The 27,059-nt window shown below is 64.8% G+C and overlaps 3 protein-coding genes across 7 annotated transcripts in view; 1 reads left to right on the top strand and 2 right to left on the bottom strand.

Moving 5' to 3' along the window:
- CLCN2 (chloride voltage-gated channel 2) overlaps positions 1–15,381 on the top strand; it is a 45,573-nt gene extending 30,192 nt beyond the window's left edge. The window contains exons 7-24 of one of the 3 annotated variants that reach the window (XM_084639737.1): positions 282–360; positions 1,815–1,940; positions 2,352–2,436; positions 2,675–2,776; positions 3,101–3,185; positions 3,514–3,669; positions 3,913–3,982; positions 4,778–4,888; positions 5,379–5,592; positions 5,939–6,072; positions 7,492–7,676; positions 8,990–9,092; positions 9,187–9,260; positions 9,435–9,494; positions 11,424–11,462; positions 12,934–13,038; positions 13,393–13,479; positions 13,805–15,381. In XM_084639737.1, the coding sequence (XP_084495863.1) occupies positions 282–360; positions 1,815–1,940; positions 2,352–2,436; positions 2,675–2,776; positions 3,101–3,185; positions 3,514–3,669; positions 3,913–3,982; positions 4,778–4,888; positions 5,379–5,592; positions 5,939–6,072; positions 7,492–7,676; positions 8,990–9,092; positions 9,187–9,260; positions 9,435–9,494; positions 11,424–11,462; positions 12,934–13,038; positions 13,393–13,479; positions 13,805–13,999 (2,010 nt within the window). In that variant the 3' untranslated portion in view covers positions 14,000–15,381. Of the gene's footprint in view, positions 1–281; positions 361–1,814; positions 1,941–2,351; positions 2,437–2,674; positions 2,777–3,100; positions 3,186–3,513; positions 3,670–3,912; positions 3,983–4,777; positions 4,889–5,378; positions 5,593–5,938; positions 6,073–7,491; positions 7,677–8,989; positions 9,093–9,186; positions 9,495–11,423; positions 11,463–12,933; positions 13,039–13,392; positions 13,480–13,804 lie in introns of all 3 variants that reach the window. The other 2 variants (XM_084639738.1, XM_084639736.1) reach the window with 2 other exon arrangements.
- Positions 15,382–16,101: 720 nt separating this feature from the next.
- LOC311526419 (heat shock protein beta-7-like) lies at positions 16,102–18,242 on the bottom strand. Its single transcript, XM_084639429.1, has 3 exons — positions 18,039–18,242; positions 16,878–17,029; positions 16,102–16,673 (listed from the first exon to the last, which is right to left on the bottom strand). Exons 1-3 carry the CDS (start codon positions 18,217–18,219, stop codon positions 16,485–16,487), a joined length of 522 nt encoding a protein of 173 aa, XP_084495555.1. The 5' UTR covers positions 18,220–18,242; the 3' UTR covers positions 16,102–16,484.
- Positions 18,243–18,715: 473 nt separating this feature from the next.
- Positions 18,716–27,059, bottom strand: part of FAM131A (family with sequence similarity 131 member A) — a 42,980-nt gene continuing 34,636 nt past the window's right edge. For all 3 annotated transcript variants that reach the window (XM_084639587.1, XM_084639588.1, XM_084639589.1), the window contains one exon: positions 18,716–25,404. In XM_084639587.1, coding sequence (XP_084495713.1) covers positions 24,902–25,404 — 503 coding nt within the window. In that variant the 3' untranslated portion in view covers positions 18,716–24,901. The remainder of the gene's footprint in view (positions 25,405–27,059) is intronic.

Raw genomic sequence — 27,059 nt, 5'->3', positions numbered from 1 at the left:
CAGGGGAGAGGGTGAGCCCGTTGAAGGGTGCCTCCGGCCATGGCAGGGGAGAGGGTGAGCCCCACAGGGGGTGTCTCTGTCCATGGCTGGCTGGGGCGGGAGGGTGGCTCTGGCCCTGGCAGGGGAGCGGGTGAGCCCCTCGGGGGTGTCTCTGGCCATGGCAGGGGAGAGGTGAGCCCCGGGAGGGTCTCTCTGGCCACGGCTGCCTGGGGCGTGTCCCCGCAGGGAGCTCCCGTCCCGGCACTGCCCTCCATTGTCTCCTGCTCTCTCTTGCCTTGCAGAACGAGTCTCGCAATATCGAGATGCTGGCGGCTGCCTGTGCCGTGGGCGTCGGCTGCTGCTTTGCTGCCCCCATCGGAGGTAAGGCCGGCCATGCGGGCTGTGGGGCTGGACCCTCCCCTGCCCCTGCCCTGCCTGATCCCAGAGCTGCCCATGGCTCTGAGCTAACCCAGCCCTCCAGCAGGGCAGCATGGGAGCTGTGCCTGGCCAGGGGGCCCCATCCCCCTCACAGGCCTTTGCACCTCGTGTCCCCAAGACCCTGATCTGGTGGGGACAGCCACACGGCAGGGGAGGCCCTGCACACCTGGGCCTGGCTGGCCACCAAACTGGCCGGGAGCGTGGCCCGGGACAGGCCACCGCCTCTTCCCCCCAAGTCGCTGGGGTCCCCACCTGACACCCCCCAAGCGGTGGGGCGGGTGGACACAGGTGGATGCTATGGGGTGTGCAGGCCAGATGAACACAGGGTTTTGGGCCCAGCCCCCTGCTTTCCTCTCTCCTCACAGCTGTGCCCAGACTAGCCCCCGATCCCCCCGCACTCTGCCATTGTGTTGCCTCTCGCTTTCCCCCCAACTGCAGGGAAGCCGCTCCCCGACTGCCCTGCCCATGCCCGGGCACACAGGCCCCAGGGCACCCACCCAGTCTGTACGGGCCTCCCGGGACGGAGCCCAGCAGCCCCCAGAACCCCCCCACACCTCAACGCTGCAGGAACCCTGGGCTCCAGAGACACACACCGGCCAGGACTGGCCTCCCGGGTGCCTAGGGGGGTCCCCAAGGCTCTGTGCCCATGGCGGGGGTGGCAGAGGCCACTGCGTGGAGGGTGATCCCCCCAGAAGATGTAATATCTCCTCCTTTCCCCTCCTCTCTGCGCTCCAGGGAGGCCCAGCTCCGGCCCCATGGCTCCCTCGCAGCTTTGCGCTCCTAGGTTGGTGACGTGTCTAACTCTTTGCAGTGTCCCCCTCTGTCCATCTGTCTGTGTATGCTTGTCCCTCCTGCTTGCCCCAGCTGGACTGTCAGTGCCTTGCCCCCTCTCCCCCAAGATGGGCTGGTCCCTGCTTATGCCCCAGCACTGCCCACTCACTCGCACCACTCCCCTGTGCCCCCAAGGTGGGACCCGCTCGCTGTTGGGGGTGGCTGCCCAGCTGGCTGGAGAGGGGACCACTTGGCTCTGGCAGGGGGTGGCTCGGGGCCCTCTCCCAGCTGCCATCCTCACCTCAGGGCCAGCCAGCTGCAAATTGCGACCGTGCCCATACGCGGCTAACCACACGGACCCAAGGTGCCCACCTAACCCCAGGAGCTGCCCATGCGGTTATAGTCTGGTCCCAAGAGGCCTTGGCACACAAATGTAAAGCCTGGGGAAGTGGAGATGCCCCAGGAGGTGTGTCTGGGTCTGGCGACCCTGTGCCGGCCCCTGCGTGGACTGTGCGTGGGCAGGCCGGGAGGCCCGTCTTGGGGCCGCGGGCTGTGTGGAGCGGAGCCCCCAGTGTGCCAAGGGGCCATGGTGGCACTGCTTCTTCCCCTCCCCTCTGCCTCCCCAGGCGTCCTCTTCAGCATCGAGGTCACGTCCACCTTCTTCGCCGTCCGCAATTATTGGCGGGGGTTCTTCGCCGCCACCTTCAGTGCCTTCATCTTCCGCGTGCTCGCCGTGTGGAACAAGGACGAAGGTACAGCCCGTCCAGCCCCCCAGGGAACCGGCCCCTCCAGCCTGCACCGGCTACTGCCCTGCTGGCAGGAGCCCAGGGCTGGGGTAGTCGGGGGTTGGGATTGAGGGGCGCTGGCAGAGCTGGGGGGTGGGGGAAGCCCAGGGCTGGGGTAGTCAGGGGTTGGGATTCAGGGGTGCTGGCAGAGCTGGGGGGTGGGATTAAGGGGCACTGGCAGAGCTGGGGGGGAGCAGAGTCCAACCAAGGCCATGGGGGTCTCCAGCCAGGCCCGGCCTAATGGCATGGGCCCAAGGGGCCGCAGTGCTCTGAGTGGCGAGCAGCTGCCCAGTATTGGAGCAGGGCGTCCGGGTGCTAGGCCTCCCTGGCGGTCCCCTGGATGACACGCTCCCCCCCGCGGTGTCTCGTCCCCCCCAGAGACCATCACGGCTCTGTTCAAAACCCGCTTCCGGCTGGACTTCCCCTTCGACCTGCAGGAGCTGCCCGCCTTTGCTGTCATCGGGTGAGTCCAGTGCCTTCTGTCACTCCAACCCCACTCGGGGGGGCATTGCTGCGGGGCAGGGGGGAGAGATATCAGACTTCCTGGGAGGGACGGGGAGGGATATATGAGGGGACTCTCCCCTCTTTCTGGGCCCCCTGTGCTGGGGCAGGGGGCATCCTCAGTGCCCCCCCCATCCCTGACAGGACCACCCCAGCAGTAGCTTCCTGGTGGTGGCTCACTCGGACGCCCCTCTCCCCAGGATTGCCAGTGGCTTCGGAGGGGCACTCTTTGTCTACTTCAACCGCAAGATCGTCCAGTTCATGCGCAAGCAGAAGACCATCAACCGCTTCCTGATGAAGAAGTAAGTGGTGCCTGCTGGCTCCCTCCCTGAGACTAGGGGCCCTTTGATCCCAGAGCAGGGGGCGCTGAGTACAGCACCCCCAGAACCAGGCCTGGCTGAAGAACAGGTGGAGGGAGAACCCAGACTGGGGCAAGTTGGGGTTGGGGAGCAGGGGATTGAGCTGGGTGGGGCGCTGCATGCTGGCTGGGCTCTTTGGTTCCCTATGAAGCAGCTGCTGGCATGGGAGCTGCTGGGCACAGGGTGGTGCTAGTCCTTCCCTGAGGGCTGGGGCCAGTTGTGGTGGGTGCGGTGGGATCACTTGCTGTGTATGTTGCTCCCACTCAGGCGCCTGCTTTTCCCTGCGCTGGTCACGCTGCTCATCTCCACGCTCACCTTCCCGCCTGGCTTCGGACAGTTCATGGCCGGCCAGGTAACCCGCTCCCCTACCCTAGCCTGGCAGCCCTGCCCAGTGCGTATCACTGGCACTCATTTGGAGAACCTGCTGCTCTGTGCTTGCCCCAGCTGTGACTTGAACCCGGGACCCTGGCATCTGGAGCCAAAGCTCCAGAAGTGTCAGCCCTGATGTCTCCCAGATCTCCAGCAGCCAGAGGGCCAGATGCTGTGATGGGCTGGGCTGGGCTGGGGAGGGCACCCAGCCCCCACGAGGTCCCTGACAGGGAGCATCCTCGGGAGGGTGGGGAGATGGGGTGGAGGCGCTGCCCTGGGTTCACCCTGTCTGCCACGGTCCTTCTCCGCAGCTCAGCCAGAAGGACACCCTGGTGACCCTGTTTGACAACCGCACCTGGGCCAAGCAGGGCCTGGCTGAGGAGTTCGAGTACATTGGCATCTCTGAGGCCTGGAAGCACTCGCACGCCAACGTCTTCGTCACCCTGCTGGTTTTCATCCTCATGAAGGTGGGTCCCCGCGCCAGGGCTGGGGCTGTCCAGCTCACACCCCCTCTCCTCCTCCCCTTCCCCTGCACCGGGGCTGGGGTGTGGGAGGGGCCCTGGCTGGATGGCTGTGGCCCTGGCTGGGGTGTGGTCAGGCCCCTGGATGGGTGGGTGTGGTCTGGGTGGGCATGGGCATGGCACTGGCTGGGTGGGTGTGCGGAGGATCTGGATGGATGGATGACCCCTGACTCATGTCTCTGCCCTTAGTTCTGGATGTCAGCCCTGGCCACCACCATCCCAGTGCCCTGCGGCACCTTCATGCCCGTCTTTGTCATTGGTGAGTACCAGCCCCGGAGGCACTCCTGGCCTCGCCCTGAGCCGGCCTGCCTGTGCAGAGCCCAGGGCAGCCCTACCCATGCCACCCAGCTCCCAAAGGTGCAGCGCCTCCACGAGCTACTAACCAGCCCCTCCAGGCAGAGAGGAGAGAGCTGGTTTGCCCACAGTCCCCTTGTGCTGGCCGTTGTCCTCCGGCAACAGTGGCAGCTCCCTGGTGTGGCTGGTGCCCCGTGAGTGTGATGGGGTCCTGATGCCGGGGGTTGCCCCTCGGGGCAGGCCCTTTCCCGGAGTGCCAGGCCTGCTCAGGGCTTTGGGAAGGAGCTTCGGTACCTCTCAGCCCTGGTCGGAGTGGTGGTGGCCCAGTGTTCACTAGCGCTGGGTGGCACAGCACCCCTCCCCTGCCCCTGCGGGAGCATGCAGCCAGCACCATCCTCACTCCAGAGCCCCAACCACCCAGGGTGGGAAGGAAGGGGCAGGGAATAGCCATAGGGGGTACAGACCCTAGTGCCACCTTGGGCCACCTCTCATGGTGCTGCTCCGGCTCCTACTTCCCAGCAGCGCGAAGGGGCTGGGACGTCTGCTTAGCTGGCTCCCTAGGGCACAGCAGCTGGCAGCCCTGGGCAGGGCCCTGCTGTGGAGCTCAGAGCTGGTAGGGCAGTGACTGCCCCCTGAGCAGCCGCGTCGCCACAGGGAGGGGCACCGTGCCAGAGGCAACAGGATACAACCGATTTTCTCCCCTCCCTGAAGATGCCTGGGCTGCCCCCAGCCCCCCTCTGACCCCTGTCTCCTTGGGCAGGTGCGGCCTTCGGCCGGCTGGTAGGAGAGAGCATGGCAGCCTGGTTCCCGGATGGCATCCACACCGACAGCAACACCTACCGCATCGTGCCGGGGGGCTACGCCGTGGTAGGTAAGCGCCACGTTTCTGCGGCCGAGGAGAGGCTGCCACGGGCTCCAGCCAGTCCGACCGCCCAAAGAACCTACTCGTGGTGCAGCTGCATCTCCCTCCTGCCAGCCCCTGGAGTGAGCCAGGCTGTTCAGGGGAACCCAAATCTGTACCACCACAGAGACGTGTCTAGGCTCCTCCCCGGAGGGGGATGTCTCCAGGGTGCCAGGACCAGGGAGCCAGGGCCCAATTCTCCTCTGGGCCCGTGATGGGAGCAGGCGGCAGCAGGAGGCTGGTGGCTGGTGCAGACGGGTTGGCAGAGCAGCTTGAGGGCTCCCTGGGGGTGTGGGGGGGCTGTGCCATAGGGGTCACATACTGGTCCCCCTCCCTGGGGCTGCTGGGGGGGGGCTGGGGCTCATTGTGGGGCATCACTGTGGGGCAGCTCCGTGGGGTCTGGCTCAGGGCCATTCCAGCCCTGCCAGGGTCTCACTGTGCCGCTCTCTGCCACGCACAGGAGCAGCCGCGCTCTCTGGCGCCGTGACCCACACGGTCTCCACCGCCGTGATCGTCTTCGAGCTGACGGGCCAGATCTCCCACATCCTGCCCGTGATGATTGCCGTCATCCTGGCCAACGCCGTGGCCCAGAGCCTGCAGCCCTCGCTCTACGACAGCATCATCCGCATCAAGAAGCTGCCGTACCTGCCTGAGCTGGGTTGGGGGCACCAGGAGTAAGGGCCTGCCCGGGCTGCCTTCCCCGGGGGGGGAGCCGGAGCCTCTGCAGGAAGCCCCTCTCAAGGCCAAGGCTCTCGGGAGCTCCGGGGACCCAGGCCAGGAGCTCCGCTCGGTGCCTAGACACACTGGTGATGGGCACTAGAACCATGCAGCAGCTGCTGTGGTTCCCAGGCCTGGGGGACTGCTGGGACCGGGACCCAGCCTGTTCACACCCAGATGAGCCGCTCACCTGCCCCCAAGGTGCTGGGGGAGCGTAGCTTGGACGGGACCCGCGCGGCAGGGCGGAGCGCTGGGCAGCAGCCCTCCCGCCCCCTGCTCAGGGCCGGGCCTTGCTCTCCGCAGGAAGTACAACGTGCGGGTGGAGGACATCATGGTGCGGGACGTGCGTTACCTCACCCTGAACTGCAAGTACCGCAACCTGCAGGAGGTGCTGTACGACACCAAGCTGAAGAGCCTGGCGCTGGTGGAGTCGGCTGGTGAGATGTGGGGGCTGCACAGGGAGCAGGCGACGCCCCGGGGGGTCCCAGAGCGCCTCGTGCCCTGGCCAGCCTGGGCTGTGCCCAGCTCACTCTGGGCCGTGCCAACCATGTGTGCCCAGCCCCTGGGCCAGCACAGCCCTCCTGGGCAGAGCAGGCTGCCCGCAGAGTGGCCGTCGGGAGCCCCTCCCCACCCAGTGCCCCCAGCAGACTCCCGGGTCAGCAGTGCTCTGGCACTGGGCCCGTCTCCCTGGCGAGGGGCCGGGCACTGAGATCATCCTGAGCTTCTGCCCGGCCCTGTGCCAGACGACAGCCCACTCTGACGTTTATCTCCTCTGCCTGTCTGCCATGCCCATTACCGTGGCGACAAAGGATGCTGCGTTACCATGGCAATCTGTAAAGTTTAACGGAAACAGGAAGGCCAGTGCAGCCTCTTTCAGTGGATCCTTCCTCACCCCACTTCAGAGCCAGACGGCAAATAAACAGGAGTGGTGGGGAAGGGGAGGAGGATGGGCCTCCTAACTGCAGAGGGTGGGGCTCAGGGCTCTTCTGTTAGCTGAGACCCCACAACTCCTCACACATGGGCTGGTGCCTGAAGCAGAACCTCTCAGTTCTTGCCTGTGGGCACCGTGGGGCCTTCCTGCTTGCCCCAGAGTCCCAGGCCCTGCTCCAGAGCAAGCAGACCCAAAGGTCCCAGACTCATCAGCCTGGACCCAGCATCCCGTGGGCACACTGGTGGGCAGGGAGCAGACCTGGGCACAGGGCGGGGAGTTCAGGCCCAGCTGTAGGAGACCCTGATGGTCCCTTCCCGTTTCTGGGCACTGCGCCTTTGCCCCCTCCCCCGGAGCAGTTATCCCCGGGTTGCAATAGGGGAAACTGAGGCCCAGAGAGGGGAAGGCACTGGCACAAGGTCAGCCAGCAAGCCTGGGGCAGAGCCAGGAATAGGACCCAGGAGTCCTGCTGTCTCCCAGCCCCAATCTCAGAGCCCTGGGCCTCCCGCATCCTCGTGCTGAAACAGGATGACCAAGCAGGCTCTGTCCCATGTGGCAGCTGCTCTTAGAGACACCCCACCCTGCCCGGGGAGGGTGGACCCCGGTGCCTCCGGCCTGGGTGGGACTGGGTTTTTCATTTTCAGCTACTGCTCCATGGACAGATGGACGGACAGGCCTGGGAGCCAGGAGTCCTGCAGGGCACACCTGTCCCATCCTCCCCGCATCCCCTCCCCGAGCCCTGCCAATGGGCTGGCAGCCTGAGCTCTCCTGCAAGGAGGCATGGCAGCTCTCCTGAGGGCTCAGGTTTGGGTCTCCACCCTGGGGGCTGGGGAGGGGGTGGATCTAGCCCCCGGGGAAGCTAACGCCGCTCCCAGCTGTGACCCCCAAGCTGACGGGCTGGCGGCCCTTTGGGGCTGGTCTCCTGCAGAGTCCATGATCCTGCTGGGCTCCATCGAGCGGGCCCAGGTGGCAGCGCTGCTGAGCAGCCAGCTGGGCTACCAGCACCGCCTGCAGTACATGCAGGAGAGGGCGCAGGCCGGGAGGAGCCGCGTCGCCGAGAAGCCCCAGGACAAGGCCGGCCACGGGGCCTCCCACCCGGGAGTGCAGTTCCAGGTGAGAGGCAGGGGGCAGCATGGGGATCCCCTGCCCGACTGCCAGGGCTGGGCTGGTGATGGGATGCCCAGGGCCCGCTGCACCCTCACCCCACTGCCATGCAAGGAGCCGCTGGCTGGAAACCCCAAAGCACCCAGCGCTCCCAGGCCTTCAAGAGGCTTCTGTCTGGGAGTCCCCCCCACACCCCCCGTTCCTCACGCCAATCTGGTCAAGTCTGGGCTGGCTGTGAGCGCAGGTCTAAATCTTCCTGGCCTGGATGGTGCACCTTGGGCCCCTGCCTACCCGCCCTCCCTCTGGCCTGGGATGCTCTGGATTGGCCTGGTAATGGGGCATCCCAGAACTATGCCTCCCTGAACTGGGCTGGGCTGGATGGGGTATGGATACCCCAGGCCCATGGTTCCCCATCCCACCTGGCTGGTTGTGGGAAATTCTGCCCCCCCACCCCTGCTGAACTGGGGATGGGATGCCCTGGACTCGCCTGTCACGGGGTCCCTGGGCGCTGCTCTGGAGCTGCTCCCTACGACGCCAGGCAGGACTCTGGGGAAGTCTCCTCTCTGGGAGCAGCCTGTCTGCAGGGCAAGCAGTTCACCCGGCTTCCACCTTCCTGGGTCTGACCTCGGAGCATTCAGCCTCCTCTGCCCTTCCGTGCACTTCCCGCAGCGAGTCCGCCCAGGCGGGGTCCTGGGGAAGCCAGAGGGTCCTGCCCCCCAACTCTGCAGTCAGGCGTGACTCTCAGCCAGCCAGTAAAACAGAAGGTTTATTAGACGACAGGAACATGGTCTAACACAGAGCTTGTAGGTGCAGAGAACAGGACCCCTCAGCCGGGTCCATTTTGGGGGGCAGTGAGCCAGACAACCACATCTGCACTTCACTCCATGTCCCCAGCCAGCCCCAAACTGAAACTCTCTCCAGCCCCCCCTCCTCTGGGCTTTGTCCCTTTCCAGGGCCAGGAGGGCACCTGATTCCTTTGATCTCCAACCCTTCAGCTCTCACCTTGCAGGGGAGAAGGGCCCAGGCCATCAGTTGCCAGGAAACAGGGTGTCGGCCATTCTCTGTGTCCAGACCCCTGCACACACCTGCCCTCTAGGGCTCTGCAATGATCATACGCCCTTATCCCACCACCTAGATACTTAAGAACTGCCTAGGGGAAACTGAGGCACCCCCACACTATTCAGAGGAAACATTAAGAACAGTCCCACTTCGTCACATCGTTCCCCATCCCACCTGGGAAACTCGGGGTGGGATGCCCTGGACTCACCCCACCCTACCAGGCTCAGGTGCTGGTTCAAGCCCCCTGTACATGCTGCCCCCAGATCAGCACGGAGGAATCCTCATCGGCCCCACCACACGGAGCGTCCCGCAAGCCCCTGAAGCCGGCACTCAAGCGAAGTCCCAGCACCTTGGAGAGCCCCACAGGTGAGCCCCCCCGTCCCCGTGGCCCCATAGTGCCGGCCAGGCTCCCGGTTCACTGCCCTTTGCACTAACGGTTTCTCTGCTTGTGTGTCCCCAGCCAGGAGCCCAGATCACTTGGGCATTGCCCTCAAGAGCCTCTTCTGCACCAGCGCTGCCATGGAGCCCGCTGAGGTGAGTGCCCCTCCACCCGCCCCCCCAGACGGTGTTCCCCACCACCATGGCACCTTGGCCCCTGCTCTGTGCCCAGCCCCCACCCGAGGCCCTGGGGCGATGGCGCCCGGCCAGGCCGCTGTGGTTTCCCATAATGCCTCTGTCTTCTCTCCTGTTTTTCTCGTGGCTAAAAAGTCTGAGAATTCAGCACCACCCGAAAAGCGCAAGTTGAAGCGCGTCCGCATTTCCATCGCGGTAAGTGTGTGCCGCGCCTTGGCCAACCACAGGCCAGCCGCCACCCTCCCCCGAACTGTGCTGAGGGCGCCCCACACCTCCAACCATCTGCAGCCTCCCTCGGGATTTCCAGCTGCAGAGCCCTTCCTGGCACGCCTTAATGAATCCCCGGGCCCTGCTGTGGGGTCACCACACCGGCTTACAGGTGGGGAAACCGAGGCGCAAAGGCGGGGAGGGACCTCCTCCCCATGGCCAGGCAGTGGCTGAGCCAAGGATAGAACCCAGGCATCCTGACTCCCAGCGCACGGGTGACGATCAGGGTGGCCCAAGGGGCAAGAAGCAGAAGCATTCCCGTGTTGCAGAGACTGGCCCCGGCCGTTGCCTGCCCCGCCCCTATACAGCCTGTCTGCCACGTGCAGAGGATGGGCAAGGAGAGCGGATTTCCTATGTCCATCCCCCCACCCCACAGACACACCCCCCGCTCCACTCCTGGAGCCATGCTGAGCTCTGGGGACTTTCAGCACAGTATGGTCTCTGATCTGACCCCCCCATCCCATTTCACCTTCTCCCAGCTGATCCAGTGGGAGCCTAATTACGCTCCTTCCAACCGACTAATCTGGCAATGATCCACTCCTACCAGCCAATCAGAAATCAATACCTCCTGAGCTGATCTGATTCCCCTCTCCCAGCTGATCCAATGGAAGCCTTTTAACGCTTCTTCCAACGGACCAATCCGGCGACGATCCACTCGGAAATTAGCACATCCTAGATCATCGCTCCTTCCCCTGCCGATCTACCTCCCCTCCCCCAGTGAGCTCTCCCAATTCACGCCTGTGGGTGCTCCCCTCCCGTGCCTTTCTGGCCTGGGATGAGCCAGACTGCAGAGGCGGCTCCGGGAGCCCCTGAGGGCAGAGGAGCACGGCTGAGGGCACGCCAGGCTGCGAGCAGCGAGGGGCTGCCAGCGCAAAGGGGCCTGTGATCCCTCCCCAGAGCCAGGCGCCCCCAACTACATGCAACCCCTTGTGAGAGGGGCACAGTGCCAGCTTTCGGGGGAGGGGGGCTGAGCTTGGAGTGTGTTCACGGGAGGCCCCCAGGTGTAGGAGGCCCGGAGCGAGGGGCGGCAGTCGGCTGAGAGGGGGAGTAACACTGCAGCCAGCTCCCCCCCGGGCAGGCAGACCAGAGAGGCAGATCCCCCTGCTTCTGCCCTTGACCCTGGAGCAGCTGAGCACTGGATGGGACCTGAGGCACAGAAGGACAAAAGCCCAGACCCTCCGAGGTATTTGGGCTCCTAACCTCCATTGACATCGATGGCATGGGAGTTCAGTGTCTAAATACCTTGGGCCTCTGGGCTTGGGGGACTCACCAAAGGGGAATATATGGCGCGGCAGGGACTAGAACCTGCAGCTCCCAGGCTCGAGCCTGAACCCCTGCACCCTCCTTGGGCCCTGGGCCTTGGGCAGGGCAGGCAGGGGGACTGCTCCCTGCAGCAGAGGAGTGAGCTCTGGAGCAGCATGGGGAGAGGGAGTGTGGAGAGCAGGTGTCTGGGGCGTCGAGGGGGGGAGCTGAGCAGTGGGGTGCAGCCTGGCTTCTGTGGCCAGCAGTGTCCTGCAGAGCCAGAGTCAGGGGAGCTGGGATGCAGGGCATGGGAGGGGGGAAATCCAGGTTCAAGCAGGGCACTGTGAGGGGCCTGAGACAAGGCAGGGCGAGGGAGCTGAGCTGGGCTGAAGGGGGAAGAGTGGGGATCTGGGCGCAGCAGGGAGTGTTGGTGGGCCGGGTTGCTCCTTGCCCACAATCAGCACTGTGCTCTGAGCCGGGAGGCTGGAGGGAGCCCCAAGCTCACCTAGTCAGTGCCCGATCGGGCACGATCATGCCCACCCTGGCTCCGTGGCACGCACCGGCTCCACGTCCCCACAGCCTGGCTAACACTCCGCCTCCCTCCCTCCCTTGCAGGACCAGTATGAGCTGCCTGGCGAGATGAGCCCCTCCGAGGTGAGTGCCAGCAGGGGCACCATGCGCCAGGCCCTGCCACTGTGGCACCCTGCAGATGGAAGGGCCCTGAGTCCTTTCCTGGGGGCCAGGCCAGCCGGGCCCTGTCCCTCCCCAGGGTGAGGGCCACATTGGTGGGATGCCCAGGGCTGAGTCTCCCTCACCCCTTGGTCAGGAGCTGCCCCTGGGCCAGCTGGCACAGAGCAAAGGGATCTGTCTGCCCTGCTCCCCCGGCTCTGCTGAAGCCCACACTTCCTGGGCGCAGCGAGGGGACCACCCCCCCACACCCACACAGTTTGGGGGCCGCCGGGCTCTGGGGAGCCTGCTCTGCCTTGCCAAGTCCTCATGGCACCACCCGTGTCACTCGCCCAGTGAATATGCCCCTCCCACCCCAGCCATTCCGCCTGCCAGGAGCTGAGAGGTCCTGCTCCCCAGGGCCCCTGCCCAGCTCTGCTCTCCAGGGGGCTGGAGGCAGGGCAGTCCCGCCCCCTGCTCTTCCCCTCCCCCATGCTGCCCATGGGTCCTGTGGAGAAAGGGAGGGAATGTGGGGAGGTAGCAGTGGGGGCACAAGGAGAGGAGCTGGGGAGGGGAGAGGGACTGGCTGGAGAGGCTCAGTCCTGTAGGGGGAGGCAGCTGGGAGAGGATCTCCTCAATTCCCTCGCACTAAATGTTGTCAGAGCTGCCCCTCCATGGGCAAATCCTGGCCAGGCGGGGCCCGGGGGGAGGCCCTGGGCACTGGGGAGGGGAGGCGGAGCCCCCCAGGTGTGGGGCGAGGCTGCGGGGCTTCTGTGCATGTGCCAGGCAGAGGAGGCAGGTCCCGCTGCGGCAGCGGCTGATGGCAGGGCTGGGCTCGAACAGCCCCCGCAGCTCGGGGGGAGCCGCATGCACCACCCTGCTGGGCCACAGGCAGATGCCCGCTCCTGCCAGGGGAGCCCGCTGCCCCGTGCAGCTGAGGGCGAGGAGGCTCTGCCCATGGGCCCATGCAGCCTTGGCCTTGTGCTGAGCGGGGCCAGGGAGTGACAGTCGGGCAGCCGCTGGGGGGCTGTCGAGCTGGGCACGCAACCCCTGGTAACCAATGGGGCCTGCTCCCGGTGGGCTGGATCCAAGCCATCTCCCCCTAGTGGGGGCGTCCCATTCCCCATCCCCTGAGCCGGCCAGTCCTCCACCCTGGAGCCAGATCGGAGCCAGCGTCCTCTAGGGGGAAAGGCTGCATGTCCGATTCCCTGCCTGCCATATCCAGCCAGTCCCCCGGTCCTGGGCCTGGATCAAAGCTGTCACCTCCGTGTGTCCTGTTCCTTGGCCCTGAGCCAGGCAGTGCCCTCCCTTCCCCCCCACGCCCCCCGCCTTGGGCAGGGCATGGGGCTGCAGGTGGAGTATTGGGAGAGCACTGGGCTTTGGACTGCCCTGCCCATCCGTTGAGGCCCACCCTGCCTCTCCCCCCGTCTCTGGCGCTCACGGCCCCTCTGCCTTTCAGATCATGGAGTGGGAGAAGCAGCAGCTGGACCAGCCCGTGAACTTCAACAACAGCAAGATCGACCCTGCTCCCTTCCAGCTGGTGGAGAGCACCTCCCTGCACAAGGTGGGGTGGCCAGGGGTCCCGTGCTCCTTGGAGCGCCTGGCAGCTGGCTGCATGTGCACAGCACAGGGGTGCATTGACAGCCCGAGCCCAGCTCCCCATCTTGTGTCCTCTGCCCTGGGGCCTGGCTCCCCGGGCTCATCAATATTGCCCCTTCCCCATGTTGGCATGGCTGGTTCAGCTCTGAACTCTGCAGATCCACCCCCCATATCCTCTGCAGTGTGCGTAGGGCTGCGTCTCAGCAGACTCCCCCAGTGCGGGGTCCCCTCTGGCTCTCCCAGCCCTGTGGGCCCCAAGCCCCAGTGGAGCCTGGCCAGCTCCCCGCCCCGCAGACCCTGAGCCCCGTCTCTGTTGCAGACTCACACCATCTTCTCGCTCCTGGGCGTGGACCACGCGTACGTGACCAGCATTGGGCGCCTCGTTGGCATGGTGTCCCTCAAAGAGGTGAGCAAGTCCTGGGGTACCTCCCAAACACCCTGGGAAAGGGGGGAATCAGCCCTATGGGACTCATCACATGGAGGCAGGAACAGAACCCCTGAGCCCTCCTGGGGGGTGAGCAATGGTGCCTTCCCCCCACCCTGAGCCCAGGAGCATAGGGTGCCACCAATCTCCAGGGACGGTGTCTCTGGAGACCCTCCTGCACACCGCTCCCCTGTGCTTCCTGCAGCTGGGGGGGTGGGGGAGAAGGGCCCCAGGTGCCCTCATGCAGCTGGGGACATGGGCGGGGAGAATTCCTCATGCCACGTGGCTGAGCCTTCTCTGCCCCCAGCTGCGCAAGGCCATCGAGGGCTCAGTCACTGCCAAGGGCGTGAAGGTCCGGCCGCCCCTGGCCAGCTTCCGGGACAGCACTGCCAGCAGCAGCGAGGTGGAGGCCGCGGACGTCCGCCAGCTGTGGGACCGGTGTCGGCGCCTCTCCATCCCCCGCGAGTCCAGCCCCGCCGAGACGGACGAGAAGAGCCCGTGAGGGGCGGGGCCGGCGGGTAGAGCCCGCCCCGGCTGCTGATGGACACGACAGACACCGCCAGCCCCCGCGACGGTGGCACCGGTGCCGTTGCACCTTGGAGCCTGCAGGCCTGGCACCCTGCACTGCCAGCCGGAGCCGGAGCCCCAGCAAGCCACTGCCGTCAGCCCTGCCCCCGGAGCTGCCCCGGCAGCCCCCGTGTGGTGAAGAGGAAGGGTGAACCAAGTCCAGCCCCCGGGCTCCGCATGCGAGGTTCTCTGGACAGCTGGCGCGGGGCTCCTGGGGGCAGAAGGCCGTATCCAGCACCACCCCCCGCTGCCAGGGGCCCCTTGGTCCCCAAACAGCACTGAGGGCTAATCCCCCCGCCCCCGACTCTGCAACTGTCTCACCCCCGGGCCCTCCAGCCCCAGCTCAGCCAGTGCCCCTGAATCCTGACCCACAGCTGCTCCCCTCCCCTGGTTACACCTGCCACGGGCTCTGCCCCCCCCCAGCTCTGCCAGTGCCCCTGAATCCTGACCCACAGCTGCTCCCCTCCCCTGGTTACACCTGCCACGGGCTCTGCCCCCCCCCAGCTCTGCCAGTGCCCCTGAATCCTGACCCACAGCTGCTCCCCTCCCCTGGTTACACCTGCCACGGGCTCTGCCCCCCCCCAGCTCTGCCAGTGCCCCTGAATCCTGACCCACAGCTGCTCCCCTCCCCTGGTTACACCTGCCACGGGCTCTGCCCCCCCCCAGCTCTGCCAGTGCCCCTGAATCCTGACCCACAGCTGCTCCCCTCCCCTGGTTACACCTGCCACGGGCTCTGCCCCCCCCAGCTCTGCCAGTGCCCCTGAATCCTGACCCACAGCTGCTCCCCTCCCCTGGTTACACCTGCCACGGGCTCTGCCCCCCCCCAGCTCTGCCAGTGCCCCTGAATCCTGACCCACAGCTGCTCCCCTCCCCTGGTTACACCTGCCACGGGCTCTGCCCCCCCCCCCAGCTCTGCCAGTGCCCCTGAATCCCAACCCACAGCCCTCCCCCTTGGCTCGACCTGCCGGTGCTCCTCAGTCCTGAGCCGCAGGCCCCCCCTCGCTAGTCAATCTCCCGTCGAGTCCGTCAACCATGCTACCTCTGGGGGTGGTTTGTGGTACGGGGCCAGGGCGCAGTGGGGAGAGGGCAGCTGGGCTTAGCCGAGGCCAGAGGTGAGTTTGGCTTGGAGCCCAGGGTGAACAGCACAAGCACTTCCCCCCCGCCAGTCTCACTGAGCCCCCCCTCCCCAGCATGGCTGCTCTTGTCTGGCCCTGGGCAGGGTTCCAGGGGCTCGGAGCCGGGGGCGGGCAGCGACCGGGTCTCTCTGGGCCCTGCGCGGGCCAGGATGTAAATACAGAGATTTTTATATTAATTTAATAAAAGGACTTTATAAATAGAGCAATAAAGTAACTCAACGAGCGGCTGCTGCATGCCAGGCACCTCTGATGCAGCTGGGCTGGGGGGTGGGGCACATTGCTACAGCCTGGCACCAGCTGATTTTGCTCAGCAGCCTTGCAACTGCAAAGGGGACCAGCGGGCGGGGGGGGGGGGGGAGGAGGGGGAGGGGGGGTGGGCCTGCATGCCGCTCCTACCCCAACCAGCCAGTGGAGGGAGCTGCTGCACCGAAACAGCTGGGGGCCGGGTGGGCTTGGCGGGTGGGACCATGCAGCCCTCCCCACGCCCCAGGAAGGTTGGCAACAGGCCTGGCCTTCCCCACGCTGCTGTGAATTGGGTCTCCCTGTCCCTTCACTGCCAAACGAGGAGCTTGTGTGCTCCCCACCGGGGGAGCCCCGCTGGCGCTGGCTCTGGGGTGGGGAGCTCCCCATGCCGGCTGGCCCCACTCCCTGGGTCGGCACCACCCTGGAGGCAGCTCTGCAGCCAGCAGTGGGTTCAGGGAGCAGCCAGAGCGCACGGCGGGGGCGGGGGGGGGGGATGCAGGGTCCTGGCAAGTCGGGGTAAGGGGCTGAGACATGCGTCACCAGCAGAGGAGGCTGCTGTGTTGTACCAAGGGGAGGGTGAGCGCCCAGAGTGGGGGGGGCTGGGGCAAGCCGCAGGCCGCAAGGAATGGCCCAGACACAGCCATGGGTGGGAGAAACCTTTATTCCGAACAGGAGCCGGGGTGAGCCACCAGCCAGGTGCTGGGAGCCAGTAGCACGGGCCCCCGCACAGGACAGCGCCAGGCCCAGGGAGCCCCAGTGCAACAGGCTTGGGTGAGTGACTGGCTCAGCCTGGCCCAGGGCAGCCCTTTGCACGCCAGGAGCAGCGTGCATGCCCCAGCCATGCAGCAGGGCAGGCCCATGGAGCCCGTGGTCCCAGCCTGCCCGGCCGCCTACTGAGTCAGCCTGCCTTACCGCGGGGCATGCTGGGCCCCGCCAGCTGCCCCCGCCCTCGACACATGTGGCCGGGCGGGGTGGTGGGTCACCTGCCCAGCTCATCTGTCAGGTTGCGGGGTGTGGGGGCGGGTGATGTGCCCAGGGGCTTCACAGCTGGACCTCGGTGCGGTACAGCGGCAGGGGCGTCTCGCCCGCCTTGGCAGCCACACCGCGCTTGGCCTTGATGACCAGCAGGCCCGCGTCGGTGAGGGCACAGCTGACAGACAGGGGGTCCATGTCCTCGGGGAGCTGGCACCTGTGGGTGAACGTGTTGGAGACGGTGCCGTCCTCTGCCACCTACCAGGGACACAAACACCCCGTGAGAGCGGGCACGAGCCACGTTCCTGCTGAGCACAGCCCCGTTCAGCCCCGCCCCTCCCAGGAGGGGGGGCGCCATAGGGACTGGGGCAGGCGTGGGGGCAGCGGGCAGCTCCCTGCTCCTGTCCCAGCCACCCCATTCCCGCCGTGCCTTGTTCGCTCCCCCCGACCCCAGCTCCTCACCTTCTCGGCCTGGATGATGATGTGGTAGTTGTACGTGGTCACCACCACGTCCTGCGGCTCGAACTGGCTCACGTCGGCCGTCACCTGGTACGTGTCGCCCCCGGCTCGCACGTTGCTGCCCAGGCTGCAGGGGCGCACGGAGCCCGCAGACCCTGCACGGAGCGGGGCAGTGAGGGGGAGGGATGAGGCCCCAGGAGCCCACAGAGGCCCGGGGGCTGCACCGTGTGGCAGGTGCTGAGACGGCCTGGCGAGCCGTGGGGGTGTCAGTAGGAGCTATGGGAGGGGTCACAGTGGGGTGTCGGGGGGCAGTGGTGGGGGGCAGGCGGGGGCTGGCACCCGGCAGGCAGGGGGAAAGCCAAGCTGCCTCCTCCCATGGTGGACTGCTGGTGCAGCGAGTGTGGCCGGTGCTGGCTGGGTCTGTCACCCCGAGGTGCCTTTGCAGCGGGGGGGGGGTCCCTTGATTTTGCTCAGGACAACCAGGCTAGTTGTCGAGCAGGCATGGGGGAGGAGCTGCCGGCTCTTGGGGCTCTCTGGCTTTTGGTAGGGGGTCTGCTGGCAGTCAGGGTTGACTCAAGGGGGCATTTGACTAGCAAGCCAGGGTCGGGGGGGGTTGCTGAAAGGGGGGGGTCTGAGTAGTGGGAGATCAGAGGATTGATGGGGGTGGGATCTAGCTGGCAAGCCAGGGGCTGGAAGGGGATCTGGCTATGGGGGGGGGATGATTGCTGGGGTGGGGGTCAGGCTAGTGGGGGATGGGAGGATTGAGTGGGGGGGGTTGGCTAACAAGCTGGGGGGGCCTGGAAGGGGAGCATGGGATGAAGAACCCTCACCCCAAAGGGTGAGCACAACCCTGGGCCTCTGGGGATTGCAGAGGCTGACTGGCCACCCCACACCCCATGGGGGCTGCATCTCCCTCCCCTCCCTGGGTGTAAAGGCAAGGACCTGCCTGGGTGGTCAGGGGCTTTGAACCAGCACCATAGCGCTGAAAGCACAGGCCTCGCCCACTCGCCCAACAGGAGGGATTCCGGGAGCTGGTAGCAGTAGTAGGCTCTCACCTTCTTTGGCCCACGAGCCCCTCCCCACCGTCCTGCCCCTGTGCAAGCAGTGGCTATAGCACCCTGAGGCATGTGTGGGGTTGGGTCCCCCCACACCCACGGCCCCCACCTGTGTATCCATAAGAGTCCCGGGCCCGCGCGGCGAAGGGGCCGTGGCGCAGGGAGCTCCTGTCCCCCTCCTCTCCAAAGCGCCCGCGGGGCTCGAAGCAGGGCTCGGCGGGGGGCGCGTTCTGGCTGTAAGTGCTGATCCGCTCCGAGCGATAGGTGGAGGACGAGCTGACGGACGCCATGGCGCTGGTGCCGGCCCGCGGAGGAGACGGGTCACTGCTGGGAGAGGGAGCGAGGGGAGGGGTGGGAAGGCGGCCAGAGCCTGGAGATGCCCATAATTAGCAAGGTGTCCGATGGCACCGGCCCCTGGAATGCGAGATAAGGCGGCCCTGTTCCCAGATAGCGCCTGGCAGGCCCGCATGCATGTGGAGAGTGGGGGGGGGGCCAGCATCACCATGGCCACCGCAGCCCCCGGGGATGGAGAAGGGGCTGGATCCCCTTTGGAGCAGGGAGGGGGACTCTCGGGCAGGACTGGCCATGGTTGGGGTACTTCAGCAGGACCCTATGGCGCAGGAGGCAGGACCCTGGGATGCCATTCCCTCGAGATCCGGCCCGCTCAGAGGTGGTCACCCTGGCCCCTGCTGGCCATTGTCCCCGCCGGGGTCGGGCCCCTGGGGAACGCAAGGCGCCCATGGAGGGAAGTGGATGAGACCCACCAAGGACGCGCCCACACGGCACTGCAGTAACAAGACTTGTTTTATTCAAGGCCTGGCAGGACGGCCACAGGCAGCTGGGACACAGGACAACAGAGAGCGGCTCTCAGCGGCCACAGGGCCAGGCCGGCGGCTCACGGTCCCCAAGCACAGTGCGAGGCCACGCGGCCCCGGGGTTGGCTCCTGGGGACCAAGACAGGGTCCATGGGACACTCCTCCCCACTCCCAGCCTGCTGCCCCACGACACACACTGCCCAGCACATCCGTGTGTGTACACACACATCCCTCCCCTCACATCAGTGAGTACACACACCCCTCCCATCACATCTGTGTGAATACACACACCCCTCCCATCACATCAGTGAGTACACACACCCCTCCCATCACATCTGTGTGAATACACACATCCCTCCCCTCACATCGGTGAGTACACACACCCCTCCCATCACAACTGTGTGTGTACACACCCCCTTCCCCTCACAGCCGTGTGCATGCACACACCCCTCCCCTCACATCGCTGACTACACACACCCCTCCCATCACATCTGTGTGAACACACACACCCCTCCCCTCACATCATGTGTGGTCACACCTCCTCCCCCTCATACACACACACACACACACATCCCTCACAGCAGTGTGCATGCACACATCTCCCCTCAGACCTGTACAACACACACACATGCGCGCACCCCCCCCCCCACATTTGTGCATGGACATGGACACCCACACCTCACCTCCCGGCACATACACATCTCCCCTCACAGCCATGTGCCTATGCACATGCCCACCTCTCACAGGCGTGTGCACACACACCCACCTGTATGTGGGCAACACAAGCACACACGTACGCACACCACGCCGCCACATGCCTGCATAGCCCCTTCAGGTGAAGTGCAATCGGAGTCACCCGCTCCTGCCACAGGCTGGGGAAGGCCCAGGGACTAGCAATTGCCCAGCGCTGCTAGCCACCCCCTCCTAGTTGCCTTTCCCCTTCCAGATGCTGCGTTATTAGGTTCTCTGGGGTGTCGGGCAGCCCCTCTGTGAGCCAGGCTCCTTAGGAGAGAGCGTGCTACAATGGGTAGGGCAGATGTCTGGGGGTCAGGACTCCTGGGTTCTTTTCCTCATTTGGGCAAGCCACTTCAGCACCGATCAGCAAGGATATGAAGGAGACTAACTCCCATTGAACTCAATGGGCATTCAGTGACTAAATACCTTTAAGGATCTGGGCCGTCCCCTCCCCGGGCCTCTGTTTCCCCAGCTGTCATAAAGGGGTGATGCCCACGCCCTGGGCATGGGCAGGGTTAACATGGGAGTGTTTGTGAATGTGCCCAGAGTCTCTCGGACGGGAGGGGCTAGCAACCAGCATGGTCTCCCACCACCTCTGCCCCACGGCTGCAGCTGGGAGCTGCCCCTCTGACGGCCGAGTCTCCGGCACGCTGGCACATGGCCACTGTCGCCCACTCCAAGCAGGGAGCAGGGGCTGGCGGAGCTGCCTTATGTTCCTGGGGGAAGGGGCGTTTCAGACCCTTGCAGGTAGTGCCCATCTGTGTGTCCGGGGGAGCCCACCTGCCAGTGTCTCCCAGAGCGAGGGAGGCTTCAGTCCCTTAGAGGGTGGGGAGCCCACAGCCTATCAGCAAGGGGGCCAGAGTCCATGGTGTGAGGGCACGGGCCGGGGGCGGGTGCTGGGACCAGACTCAGACTCATTGCTCGGGGGGCTGCCCGACAACAGCGGTGGGGAGCGGCGTGTGGGCACTGCTGGGGTGGGGCACAGTGGGGCCTGGGCTATGTGGGGAAACGTGGGGTGGGGAGTGCCCCAGGAGAGACTGCTGCCCAGGGCCCATATAGACCTTAGCCTGAATGGGAGGGAAGATTGAAGGGGTCCGTGGCAGAGGGTTGGGGAGGAGCAGGTCAGCTTCCCCTTCCTCCCCCAAATCCTGGGGTTCCCTGGCCGAGTTAAAAGAGCCAGTTGCTCCCCCGGGCCCAGCGAGAACCACCTCCCCCCCGAGCATTTAGATCTAGTAGCCCACCGTGCCACCCACTCAGGCTGGCTCAGGCACCAGGGCCTGGGGAGAAGCTTCCAGCCCAGCCCGTCAGGGGTGCAGGGTCTGGGGCTCGCAGGCGAGCAATCCAGAGAAGGCACAGAGCTCGCTCGTGCTCGCCTCTGGGCCCAATCCACAGCCTGGGGGAGCCAGGGGAGGCTTTTCAGTGTCTTCAAAGGGCTTTGACTCAGACCTTGTGCAAGCAACCCTACAATAACAAGCCAGCATGCTCAGCCCAGCACTTGTCAGCAACCCTACAATAACAAAACAGCATGCGTGGTCCAGTGCTCTCAAGCAACCCTGTAATAATACAGCAGCATGCACAGCCCACAGCACTCGTGCGACCCTACGATAACAAACCACCAGGCACAGTGGAGAAAACCTGATTCCACGTCCCCTTGCTGTCTGCTACAAGGTCACTGCAAGCGCTAAGCCTGTGCCAGCCATTCTGGGACACCGTCCCCAAGCCCTCAGGCCCCGCTGCCTGCCCCTGGGCTGTGAGCAAGGCACGTGCCCGCTGGCGGAAGCAGGTTTGGCCTCATGTCACCCGGCTGGAAAGTCACTGCTGCCTTCGGGGAGCAGCATCAGCCCTCCAATCAGGGGCACGTTTCCTCCTCAGGCCCATGGCCTAGACGGGACAATGGCACCCCCCGCCTCCCTGGGTCAGGCAGCTTCCCAGCACAACGTGTCCCAGTGCCCTGGGATCCATCCCTGGACCCCGGACACTGACTCTCTGGCCCAAGAGCTTGCTAACACCCTCCCACATCCCCGGTTCTCTGCAGGGAGACGGTGACAGCTTGACCCCCATTCACTCCCCATCCCGGGCCCTGAGCAGACGCACTGGCCAGAGACTGGGGCAGTCCCGGGCAATGCCCGGTGCTACTCAGCATCCAGCGGCATCTCTGAGGCAGGCAGACGCTCTGCCAAGGTGCAGGCACGGACTGGCTGCTCGAGAGCCAGGTTGGGGCGCGGGCCGAGCCCCGGGGTCAGATGCAACCTCCCCTTGCCCAGAGTCAGTTCCTCAGGAGCTCCACAGGCCAGGCCTGAACCCTAGTTTAGGCACTTGATCAGCTGGTTGAATTTCAATAAAGCAGGAGGGGGCAGGCCCTGCTGGGAGCTCTGGGGACCTGGGGGGCAGCACAGGGGCCCCAGGCTGCCTCATACCCTAGGGGCTCCCTGCACCCAGGTCCCGCACTGGCTCCTGCAGGAGGAGTTGTTTGGCACATTTGGGGACTGCAGGGCAGTGTGAAGTGTCAGGGGAGATCGGGGACTGGGGAGGAGAGGGTCCCACGGCAGCCAGGCAGCAACGCTCACGGCCCACCCGTTGCTTTAATGAATTGCATTGGTAAACATAACGTAGCAGACACTGGAATGGCCAGGGTGCAATCCGGCACTGGGGGGAGACAAGCCATTGTGTGTGCCAGGGGGGGAGAGGGAAACCGCCCATAGAGTATGTGTCGGGGGGAACTGGACAGGTCAGTGGCGGGGCTAGGGAGGGAACAGGCTACAGTGGGGGGGGGCAGGCAATTTTGTGTGTGAGAGGTGGAAACAAGCCACTGTGAAGCGGGGACAGGGGACAGGCCATTGTGTGTGGGGGCAGGGGGAACACAAGCCATTGGGGAAGGCCATAGAGTGGGGGGGCGGGAGGGGGAAATGACAGGCCACTGTGTCTGTGTGGGTGGGTGGGTGGAACAGGCAGGGGGGATGGGACAAGTCATAGCTTGGGGGGGGACACAAGCCATTGGATGCATGGGGAAGGCCATGGTGGGAGGGAATGACAGACCATTGTGTACCTGTAGGAGGGTGGAACGAGCCAGTGGGGGGGGGGGAGGGATGGGAAAAGTCATAGCTTATTGTGAGGGGGGATGGACACAAGCCATTGGGTGCATGGGGGAGGCCATAGCATGGGGGGTGGGAAGAGTGGCCAGGCCAAGCACACCAGGGCCTGGGCCCGCCCAGGCTGGCCATGGGGGTTGGCTAGAGCAGAAGGGGCAGAAGCTGCAGCTCTCGCTGCCCAAGGTAGTCCCCTTGCTTGGGGCCCTGCCCTGTCCCTGGGAATCACTGCTGGGAGCAACGCAGGGCGAGCAGCCCCATCAGCACCCAGCCAGTCTTGCTCCAGCTGGCAGTGCCTGGGTGCTGCCCCTGCAAGGCATGGTCCAGCCCCCCCCTTCCCCCTGGGCACCCACACAGGCCCAGGGGCGCTGCCGTCCCTTCCTAGCCAGCTCCCCATCAGGGCCCTACCTGTGAGCACCAGCTAGCAGCCAAGCAGGACCCTTAAAGCTGCAGGATCCCTTAACCATGAACAAGCCCAGTTTGGGGGTGGCTGCCACGTTCTCCCCCCCCACCTCGCCAGGCTGTGGGCACACGCACAGTGCAGGGGCTCCGATGCCCAAGGTCTCCCAGGGTCACACGTGGCACCATTTAGCGCCTGAGTGAAGGAGCACAGACGTGAGTCCTAGTCCACGCACCCAGCCCAGCCCCCCCGCGCCTCTCAAACATCAGGGGCTGGTGCCTGCCGACTTGTTGGAGCTACAGCCTGACGTGGGGCGGCAAATGCTATGGGGCCATCACAGCCACGACAGCAAGGGAGAACCTGCAGGGCGAGGCTGAGATCCCGCCGGGCCCCTGCATTTCCACTGGGTGCCAGGCTCAGCATTCCTGAACCGTAAGGCCGAAAGCGGCAGCTGCCAGGAGCCAGCCACAGCCCCCCTGCCGGAGGGGAGGGGGCTCCCACCTCAGCTAGAGGGACAGGAACCTGCGGCACTCACCACAGCTGGGACTTGGGTTTTGTTTCCCACTGGCCTGTGGCAGGCGCTTGGCACTGTTGTGTACGCTCAGATCTGCGTGTGCGCCCCGGCAGACCCAAGGGCTGGCAGTCAGCTCCAGGGCTGGATTTGGGGCGGGCATCAGGGGCTAGGTTTGATCCCAAGCTGGGAGCAAGGCTTTGCATGAAATCCCACGGCCATGGCCAAACCAGAAAAGAGCCCATTTGGATCCAGCCCCCAACTCAGACCTGGGGGCAGGGCTGGATCTCACCCCAGCCCAAGCTTCCCTGGGGCTCGGAGCAGAGGGTCAGCTCTCCAAGGCAGGAATGGGGGTTGTAAAATGCTGAGCACCCTCATGAAGAGTGGGGGTGGAGGGCATGTGCATGAGCACGTGGGGGGGTCTGTGTGCATTTGTGTGCACACATGTGGGACCACAGGTGCATGCCCGTGTCTGTGCATGCAGAAAGTATCCCTGGGATCATTCGAAATTACTCCAGCAAGGGGAACGTGAGCTCTACCCACTGCCCAGCCCAAGACGGCAGCTCTCCGGAGGCCAAGATGTCCAATGGGGAAGTTAATACTTAATTGCCAAGCCTGGGGTGGTACCAATCCCTGCACCATGTCACCCTGGAGCGTCCCCCAACATTCCCGGCCAGGGCCACACAGAGACAACATACAAAAATATAGAAAAAGATCTGCTCTCGCGCTCCCACCAACTCAGACCGTGCCCCCTTGTCCCGGCAGAGATGGCGATTCCTGTCCAGCTCCGTCCCGACAAACCTGCTCTGCCCTCGGCCGTCTCCTTGAGTCGGTTCACGATATAAAACCCAGTATGATAAAAGCAAAGAGCTGGTTTGTGCCAAAGGGTTGAAAAACGGCCTCCCAAGTCAAGTGCAGAGCAGCCCAACACAGTGCTCTGAGCCGGGGCTTGGGGGGCCGGAGCAGGGGGTTTAATCTTCGTTAGGAATGTACACGTGTTGCTTTAACAGCACTAGCCAGGCCCCCCGACAGCGAAAGGCGCCTCCCTAGGGGTTCGGAGGTGGGGTGCAGAACATGCTCAGAACCGTCTCAGATGGCGTCACGTCCAGTTGGCTCCAATTCAGGGCTTTTGGTTATCCCCAAAACACTCCCATGCAAAAAAACAGACGAGGGGGGAGAGAGAGAGAGACGCAGCAAGCAAATCCATCCGGTGGCCGGCCGCGAGGCCTCAGGCTTCACCAGTCTCCGCCAGTGGGGGGGGCTGGATTTTCCTTCCACCATCCTCCTCTGCCCAGCTAAGGCTCACGCCAACCCCAGACAGGACTCGCCCACAAGAAGAACAGGGAACGGGGCCCGGAGGGGGGCGGGGGTGTCACGGAGTGGGACAGAAATGGCAGGTGAAGCATGCCACAGACCAAGACCAGTTCACTGCTCTTCAGCCTCCTCCTCCTCATCCAGTGACACCACCCCCGAAGAGGCCACGTCGGAGACTTTCCTCCGAACCCCGCAGCTGTCCCCGTGCAGTGGGCATGCCGTGTGGTCGTCCTTGCAGGACAGGCTGTCGTCCCCCGTGGGCGAGAGGCAGGACTCCGTGCAGGACATGGAGTACAGGGAGTCCTGGCACTCCAGCTGTCCTAGGCTCTGGAAGGCACTTTCTCCAGTCTGAGGGGGCAGCTTGGAGAGGAGCATCTCCTCCCCTCCGGCCATGGAGCCCAGCAGTTTGGCGGCCAGTTCGCCCGGCGAGCCCAGCTCCTTGAGCAGCAGGCTGTCCTCCAGGCTGCAGAGACTGGAGCACAAGGTCTCCGGGGAGATGGTCTGGGAGGAGTCGCTCTCGGGCTCGCAGGAGCTCTGCCGGACGCTGAGCTGGCACGGGTGGCTGCGGAGGAGATCCTTCAGGAAGGAGCCGGGCGGCAGGTGGCCTGCAGCATCTGCAACACACAAGGGGGGACCTGGCTTCAGCAGCACGGTTTCCCCCTCCCGGCCTGGCCTCCCTCTCTCCCCACAGCACCGGGCGGGGGAGTATCCTGGCAGCCGGCTAGGCAGTGCCAGGCCTCCTGCATGTGCCCAAGGGGAGAATCCTTGCTGCTGGGCAGAAGTGGATTAAAGCAGGTCTTTCCCCCAACCTTGGCTGCTTCCCCCGGCCCTTTCACTCCCCCTCCCCACATGGCCCCCAGGGAGGGAGCTTTCTGTCCCATGCACTGCACCTCCTCTCCCATTAGCTTTAGAGACGCCCTCCCCTGCTCCAGCCTGGCTGCCTCTGTCTCTCAACAACAGCTGCCTGCAGCCCCATTGCAAACAGCTGAGATGCGATACCAGCTGCAGCCAAGGGATGGGTGAGGGAGGGAGCTGTGGCCAGGACACGAGCAGCTCATCATGCACCCAGGACATTGACCAGGCCAGCAGTCGCCCCGGACAGATGGGGCTGCTGGCAGCTGTGTGCATCCAGCCAAGTAGCTGTGTCACTGGGATCATGAAGGGTGGGGAGCCAGGAAGTGACAGCATTATGGCTGACCCAAGCCAGGGCTGGGCTGGGCTGATCTCTTCGGGGGAGGCTTTTGGAGATCCCGCAATGGCTAGAATAATGCCACAGGCCCAGCCCCTGGGAAGCAACTTGTGGAAAAGGGTGACTCAAGGAAACGCAACAGAAACAAAGGTTTCAGAGTAGCAGCCGTGTTAGTCTGTATTCGCAAAAAGAACAGGAGGACTTGTGGCACCTTAGAGACTAACCAATTTATTTGAGCATAAATTTTCGTGAGTTACAGCTCACTTCACCGGATGCATACTGTGGAAAATACAGAAGATGTTTTTATACACACAGACCATGAAAAAATGGGTGTTTATAGCTCACGAAAGCTTATGCTCAAATAAATTGGTTAAACAGAAACAAACACATCCCAAGGACCTGAGCATGGGCTAGAGGCAGGGCTGGACCCTAGCCCCACAGGGCCCATGCCTTTAAGCCCCAGTGAGTGCTGCGCTCCTGGGCAGCCTCTGACCCGAGCCAAAGCCCTGCTCACCTGCAAGGACTACGGTCCAGGTTCTGTGCAGTGCCCAGCATGCTGGGTGCACAGACCCTCGGGAAATCTGCCCATGAGCGTCCCCATGGGAGCTGTGGGGCATGTCGGAAACCCTGGCCCTTAGCTGGGTGCCTCAGGGGATCTGCAAATCAGACCCTCTGAGCGGAGGGGTATTTCAGCTCACTTGGCAAGAGGCCCTGCAGCTTGCCCAGCGCAGAGACTCCCCTTCTCTTGCCCCTGTAGCCTCTGCCTGGCTCTCTCCACCCCTCTGGATTGGCCCTGCACTCTTTTGGGCAGCTCAGTGACGCCTGGTTGGCCCCAGGGAGAGGCAGCTTGGAAGGCCCCTTCGGGGGAGGCCATGCCCAGGAGCGAGGGGGCAGGTCACAGCACTTGCTCTGACACACATGTCCTGGGGGGCTTTGTGCCAGGTCACCCCACAGCAGCACTCTCAGAGCTCAGGGGCTCTGGGGGTCGGGACCGAGGGGCACCGGCAGAGCTGTGTGTGCGGAGCTCAGGGAGTCGGGATTGAGTGGCACGGGCAGAGCCGTGTGTGGGGAGGCCTCTTT

This window comes from Lepidochelys olivacea, assembly GCF_965140295.1.
Source record: "Lepidochelys olivacea isolate rLepOli2 genome assembly, chromosome: 9".
Lineage (NCBI taxonomy): Eukaryota > Metazoa > Chordata > Testudines > Cheloniidae > Lepidochelys > Lepidochelys olivacea.
The sequence above is the reverse complement of the archived record's forward strand: the minus strand, read 5'-3'. Positions and strand labels throughout refer to the sequence as shown.

Bases quoted from the DNA above. Each gene is read 5' to 3' on its own strand.
- LOC311526419 (XM_084639429.1), bottom strand. From the start codon at position 18,219: ATGGCGTCCGTCAGCTCGTCCTCCACCTATCGCTCGGAGCGGATCAGC. The intron at 17,030-18,038 runs GTGGGGGCCGTG...CGCTCCGTGCAG, and splicing joins GGACTCTTATGGATACACAG to GGTCTGCGGGCTCCGTGCGC. The intron at 16,674-16,877 runs GTGAGGAGCTGG...TGTCCCTGGTAG, and splicing joins TCATCATCCAGGCCGAGAAG to GTGGCAGAGGACGGCACCGT.